This window comes from Morone saxatilis, unplaced genomic scaffold, assembly GCF_004916995.1.
Source record: "Morone saxatilis isolate NCDOM2014 unplaced genomic scaffold, NCSU_SB_2.0 Contig10, whole genome shotgun sequence".
Lineage (NCBI taxonomy): Eukaryota > Metazoa > Chordata > Actinopteri > Moronidae > Morone > Morone saxatilis.
Window position 1 is genome coordinate 17571184 of NW_023339652.1, and position 7257 is coordinate 17578440.

Genomic DNA, 7257 nt, shown 5'->3' on the forward strand with positions numbered 1-7257 from the left:
CGATACAGTAAGCAAGGTGATATACTGTGAAACTTGTCATAGTATAAAAAACATGCAACCATATGCATAAAATTCAAGTAAAACAAATGTAAAAAAGTTTACTAGTTTGTAAAAAATAATGCTTTTGAGTTGCATTATGGGAAATGTAGGATCCAGACCAGCATTTTTTAACTTTGACCCATACTTAAGACTGAAAACTTAAGTTTCTGCTGCTTCAATTTTGACCATTTTCTTAACATTTTGTCATTATTTCCCATTGTAGAGTGAAACACACTGTATACTTCATGTTCTGTTCCTGTACACAGTTTTGGATACTTGAGGTCATATGACCCATGTAAAAAGTGATACGCGGACTGATATTATTCTTTTTTTTCTGTCAGTGAGGATGTTGCATGTGTGTAGCTCAACCTTTCTTTTCAGCTAGAAAGGCATGTGTTGTATTGTCATGTAGTAAATAGAATTTTCCCTCTGCTCCCCAAATGTATGATGTCGGAAGATCCAGTCTGACATCATTCTAGTACCAAAGGTATTTTACCGAGGACACCACACCAACCCAAGATGCATTGAAAAAGAGTGTGTGCGATTACTCCTCCTCACCAGTTGATGGCAGAGGCTCCTCTGTGCAGCGGCAGGATGGAGGGGTGGTAGATGATGGAGCCGTGCTTGGGCTGGTCGATGATGTTCATGGGGATGAACTGGGAGCAGAAAGGCATGACGTTGAGCTCGGCGCCCACCGCCTTGTAGGCGTCCACCACCTCCGGGATGGGCTTCCCCTTGACCCGCCACCGTGGGAACTTGAACACAGGCGTCCCGTCCTTCTCCGCCGCCACCGCTAAAAGAGAAGAGGAGAGCTTACTGATACAGATCTGATCTCACTTTAGTCTTTTTTAGTTGCAGCAATAACTGCAGCCTATAGACAGTTTAAGGATGTCCTCCAGACATGAATTAAGATATGTATACAAATAGTCTGCTCAGAACAAAAATGTGTTTTTTTAATTTGAACTCTCACAGCATCTTTCCCATATCGACACCGCTCCACTTGCTGAGGAGCTAAACAAATCTAAACTCAAATGGCACAGCACAAATATGTTTATGACTAATAACAAGAGGAAATTGTGCAAACAGAGGAAAGGAGTATGGCAGGCGGAGGTCAAGAGTCAGCTGGTAGTCGATGATGATGATGTTGATGCTTCCTGGAAAGATTGCATCATCACACACATCAGACTTTTCACCTCAGAGCTGCATCTCCGGGCCACACAGGGCCTCTCTGCCGGACAATGGGAGGCAGACAATGGAGCCACTATCCCGCAGCTAACGCAGGATAAAGGCCTGTCTTTGTGCAGGAGCACTGTAGAGTCAACACGCATCTACCTCAGCCACCGCGCAGGCCTCTGATGACCGGACAAGACCCGGGACATCAGAGGCCGCCTTAATTAATATTTACGGAACTTTATGTTAAGCTTCTCATTCTGCAGGGTCTGCAGGATGGACTTCAAGAAGTGGCTGTGCGTGAGTCCAGACTGACGTTTGTTCTGCTCTGTTTTCCAAGCATGACGAACTGTTCTGAGATGCCAACATTTATCTCTTTACACTCATAAAACCTGGTATTTTTATGTTGTTTCCTTTAGCTGGTTTGAATTGTGTGTCAAATCCAAAAGCACCACAGTTTTCTAAGAGAGAGAACCAAACTGAAGAAGTAAACATTCACAGTGATTTGTGTGAATCTATAAGCACACAGTAAGCCATCAGCAATAAGAGCTCAACGGAGCAGCAGGAAGACAGGGATTTGCACACTATCTGGTGGTAAACCAATCAGAGGGGGAGATAGAAAAGGGAGGAGAGAAGGGAATGAACTCACCCAGGGGGTCAGCCTTGCCATCCTTGTCAGGGACTGTGAACACGCCCACCACCTTGTGACCCTGCTTCCTCAGGTTGCTGTACACCTCCTGTCCGAACAGGCTCTGGCCGATTATAGCTAGCTTGAGTTTGTTCTGGTAATAATGCTGTAACAAGAGCAAACACACACACTCAATGTTAGTTCCACAGATGTTATGCAAAGTGGTAAACCCAATGTAGAGGGGTTCTTAATGGGCACCTGTTGGACCAGGATCCAGAGGGGACTCCAAAACCGTTTTGTAATTTAAGCTTTCTGTTAAACATTTGTTGTGTCCAGGACCTTGTGAATAAAACCCTGATGACCTCACAATGACATCATCAGGGTTATACAAGAACACAAGGTCATTTAGTCAGTTAGTACAAAAATGATGTACAGATTATATACAGTACAATTGATTAATAATATTTTTTTTTTTTTACTGAAATTTGAATAGTTTTCACTGGCTGAGTAGTGTTCCCTTGACTAGTACACTGACTCTGACATATAACATCACTTAAGTGCCCTTTAAATACATACAAAATATTATATATTTATTCAGTTGTGTCAAACCTCCGCTAAGCAAACAATATCAGCGCTGGCCCAGTTTGCTTACTGGGGCTTCAAACATTATTGTCATTACTCATTAGTAAGTCATTTTTTCACACCTTTAGATTGTTTTATCTGACCAACAGTTATAAACCCAAAGTTATTACCTTTTTATGTCATTTACAGACTGAAATCAGAGAAAAGCAGCCAATCCTCACATCTAACAAACTGCAAACAACAAAAGCTTGATATCCAACCTAACAACTAACTCATTCTTTTTCTTCTTCTTCTTATTATTATTATTAGTTTTATTATTATTAACTAACTGATTGAACTGTTTTAGCATTAAGTGAAACATTTTATAGTATTTTTTTCCATAGACAAATGTATAAAATGTATGAGCGTATAAAAAGCACTGAAAAGAGCTGGGGGTGTAAATCAGGGGGGCCCTTGCTCGCCTTTCCCAGGGCCCCCAATCACCAAGTGTGCCCCTGACCCAGTAGTTAGCCAACCAGCTCTGAGAAAAGCTACTGGCTGCCAGAGAGTACAGCCCTCATCCATAGTGAGCGGTCTGTGACTGCAGCAGCACATGTGTGCAGGAAGGAGGTTTCAGGTTTCCCATGCTCACATGAATGCTAGTGCATGAGGCACCGTCGCTGGCTGTCACAGTGCTTTCTGCAACGTGCTTCATGATGCATTCAAAGACATTCATTCCACACAACCACAGTAAGGTCGCTCCAAACACCATGGGGAATGACAGTGAAGTTGGTTGCAAACCGGCCCCAGTAATGATGAATGAGCAGACCGCCCATATGTAGGTTTCCTCTGGGCTGCCTGCAGCCCTGCAGGATCGGAACTAAGCCGCTGTCGGTGTACAGTGGAGCTCACAGGCTGATGCAACTCCTCCAGATCTTGTACAGTAAGGCCAGTCCAGTGAGAGCATACAGGCAGGGGGAGACAGGGGGAGACAGAGGACAGCGGCAGTAACGTGGCAAACTGGCACTCACACTGTCATTCACCATCGTTTGCTCTGTTTGTTAAATACAGCAGCAGACTTGTGAAGACCTGGACATGAACTATGACTCACTGATCCGCAATCAGATCCGAGTCTGGCTCAGTGCTCTTCATGTCACCACGACCTGGCACACGTTCAGTATTTACTATTCTGATATTTTTCCATCAATGCAACACAAGTATCAAAGGCTCTATTCATTGTGTGGTGCAGCAAAAGCAGCAAAGCAACCTTTACTCACGGACGAGGTGGAGAATTTCCTTAAGACTTGACTCGCAGTCCACAACATAATGGCGGTGTTTTGTTTATAAAAAAATGTATTAAAAATAAAAATAAATCCAAATATTTTACAATCTGTCCGACCTGCTGCTGAGGTATGTGCTGCTGGCCACACACACCTGTCTCTATGTGTGTGAGCGTGTGAGTCAGAGGAGTGGCCGTGGTATATGCTCACCACAGCCAGCTTATACCGACAGCGGCACACAGAGGACGTGCTGCTTGGCAGTGTGCGTGCGCGGTCCCGCGGTGCTTACTACATCCTCGACCGCGCGGTCCCGCGTGGGAATTCATAAACTGTATCAAGCTGTTCACTGACCGTAGCTTTAGTTTAATAGCATTTTTAACGCGATGCTACGGTGGAATAGCTAACAAAGCGACTGAATTACGTTAAAACATTAAAAATAAGTTTCACTAAGCCTAATATGAGTCGAACTGTGATTTTAGATATTTTGGTGATTTGGTATCTTTCTTTCTTTTTAAAAACTGAACCATAAATGATCGTATATATTATTTCAGTACATATTGTAGTGCTGGTTTCTACTCTAACTGGTTGGCCTGTTGGCTAGGTTTCTGTTATTCCAAAACCCAAAGGCCATGTTTAACCATTAATCAATCAGGCAATCACCAAGTTTAACCACAAAGTACGTTTTAGTATGCTGGCACTAGATGCCAACTTTTAAAAAGATACAGTCCCCTTTCTGCACCACAAACAGGTTTCAGGGAAATGAGGATGCTACATAATGTCATATTTCACTCTGCAACACAATAGCCAATGGTTGCTAACAGCTGCGGAACAAAGTAGCCTAGTAAGCAAAACAAATGACAGCGTAGTTATATGAATAGACCTTAGCCTGTTAGTTTTGGATACAATTGTTGTTATTATTATTATGTCAAAAAGATGAATTATTTCTGTGCACAGCAGTGGTTCCCACCCTTCAGACCCGCAGTCCTGTCAGATGAACTCAAGTACCTTCATCAACACCATCAGTCATGTTCCAAATGTGTTCATTGATTTTAATGTGTGCAATGTGTTTAATATAATAATGCACACAGCATGTTTAACCACACAGCACTTTTAACTGCTGACACTGGTCTGTATCATTCCATTTTGCAGTTCTCAAGCTAATCTTTAAGAATGTACACGGTGTCCTGCAGCACCAACCTTTTTTTCAGTTAAAAGATAAACTTCTAAGTAATTTTATTCCAGTTTCACTACACCTGCAGGCTCCAGCTCTTCGCAGCATTCGCCTGCTTTACACCTGCCCGGACTCCCACACACAGAACCGGCTCTGGTCAAACACGCAACAAGCACCATCCACACTCAACTGCCCTGCACAGGTTCCTGTGGAGCAAAGGTTCACACAGTCCGCTCACATCCTGCAGGGAGGCAGGGCAGTGAGAGAGACACACACACACACACACACACACAGGTTAGAATGTACCCTGTAGACCTGATAACTTCCTGGCAAGTACTGTTGCATTTATTACACTCATTGGATGTCCTTTTATCCCATAATGTAAAACTATTCATAAATCAAATTATACCGTGGCTGTGCTGTTGCTACACTGCTTTGCTGAGGTCACAGGCTGCGCCAACTGAAAATTCTTAACTTTTGTAACAGACGCAAGGGATGTGGTCCAAAATGTTCTATACCTAATCAAGGTCAGTCCTGAAAAAGACAGCCTCAATAATCAACTCACTTATGTATTACAATTTTTTGTTGTAGAACCCAATGTAGTGGTCGCATAAATAAAAAAAATTTAAAACTAATTTTATGCATATGGTGGTGAAAATTCGATTTAAAAAATTGCAATATGTGGCCTAGCTTACAGTATCGCAATATATTGAACAGTAACCTCTGTATCGTGATATGTATGACCAGATCTTTGCCACTACACAAGATTCTCATTTAATTCCATTTTTCTAATTGTCTGGGTGTATGTATACAGGTGTCTGTAGGTATTGTAAGTGTAGGATTTTTGTTTGCATTTGTTGGGGTGCTAAGGGTTTGTTGGGGTATCTGTTTTGGGTGTTTGAATATTTGGTAGACTGATGAGTTGGCCTTTCGGCTGTGATGTTGATCTCGTGGTGTGTCGGGGGGTGGTTCGGCCGTGACGTGCGGCCCCCGAGGCTATTTGTATGCTTATGTATAGTACGGTGTGGTCTGTGTTGTACGTTATATGTATTCAAATAAAATAAACAAATTCCCACTTGATCGTTGAATGTGTATTTGAGAAATCACAAAGGATCCAAAGCGAAAACGGGAGCAGCTGTGATTTATTTGTGAATATCTTCAACAACATCAAAAAGAGGACTAACGGTAAGAGCACTGGTGGTGGATGTTGCTCTGGGGGGGGGGAGGGGGGTCCAACCTCTGCTGTCTGGCCCCAGAGACCAACCCGCCATTCTTCACGTCAGACATCTGAACAAACTGCTTTGGCACGAGGATCGATTCCCCTTCGAACGCCCCAGTTTTGATTAAAAAGTGCTGTTTTCTGGCTGCCTTTGCAATCAATAAATCACGTAGTACAACTCTTAACAAAACCCGTCAGTTCAGAAGAGTGTGTTGTGGTGTCAAAACAAAATGATTTTAAAAAGTCGTGCTCCTGGACGAGGAGCAGTCCTGGAAGGCAAACAGGGAACATGCCAAAAAATCTCTAACATTCTGGAGAATAAGTTAACTTTGTTTCACCACAGGAAACACAGTGGGCGAAATCACTAGCGGACGACTTTTCCACAGACAAGGTGCCAGCGCTGGAGATTTCAAACCAAAGAAAAAGTGCACTCAAATTAAAAACAAAAACATAATTCAAGTCTATCGAAGAGAATAAATGCTGATATGAGGCTGCAAAGATCTACCATATAATACCATTCTATTTTTGTAGCGGCCGTCATGTCTTATGGTTGCTGCTAAAGAAATCTTATGTCTGGTTACTTTCGTCTCTCAGATTGGTAAGAAAGCCTGCTGAGTTTGAACTGTAAAAAGTTTCACTAGTTGTGTTCTCCCAGCACCGGCACTTTGTTGTATCAAAGCCTCAACTGGCGCATATCAAAGGAGGGGGTGGGGTGGTCGGGGGTCAGGCACGATTCCCCAAGACATATGACCCATGACCCATGACCCATGCTAGTGTTACACACTCTAAAACAAGTTACAGGTGACAAAACAACAACACGTTCTCCCTTTTCCGCGTCACAGCTTCTGCTGGAGTACTGAGGACAGTGGAGTGATGAGGTCACAGGAAGCGGATTCCTGCGCCAAACTGGACGCCGTCACATATCCTGTGAGAGGACAGAAGAAATAAGTTAGGAATTTTTTATATTGCATGCTGCAATGTGTAGCATTTTGAAGTTCTTACAATGTAAAGGGTACTCTACTGATTGCAATCCACTCCTACAAAACTGTCAGACTCATTATGGACAATTTATAAAAATCTAATTTGATGCAGCAGAAACAGAGAGATCATACTTTTAAATTCCACCAGGCACCTACATTCCCTACAACGCCAAGAAGAAGTGGTTTTCCAGGAGCTTTTCTTGACAATA

The 7257-nt window shown here is 42.9% G+C and overlaps 2 protein-coding genes across 2 annotated transcripts in view; both read right to left on the reverse strand.

Moving 5' to 3' along the window:
• aldh1l2 (aldehyde dehydrogenase 1 family, member L2) overlaps positions 1 to 3911 on the reverse strand; it is a gene marked incomplete in the record, with an annotated part of 18207 nt that extends 14296 nt beyond the window's left edge. Inside the window, 3 exon segments of the mRNA XM_035673228.1 lie at positions 598 to 832; positions 1859 to 2003; positions 3676 to 3911. Coding sequence (XP_035529121.1) covers positions 598 to 832; positions 1859 to 2003; positions 3676 to 3723 — 428 coding nt within the window.
• A 2062-nt stretch (positions 3912 to 5973) lies between these two features.
• The window catches only part of samm50l (sorting and assembly machinery component 50 homolog, like), a 9983-nt gene continuing 8699 nt past the window's right edge, over positions 5974 to 7257 (reverse strand). The window contains exon 15 of the mRNA XM_035676965.1: positions 5974 to 6993. Coding sequence (XP_035532858.1) covers positions 6948 to 6993 — 46 coding nt within the window. The 3' untranslated portion in view covers positions 5974 to 6947. The remainder of the gene's footprint in view (positions 6994 to 7257) is intronic.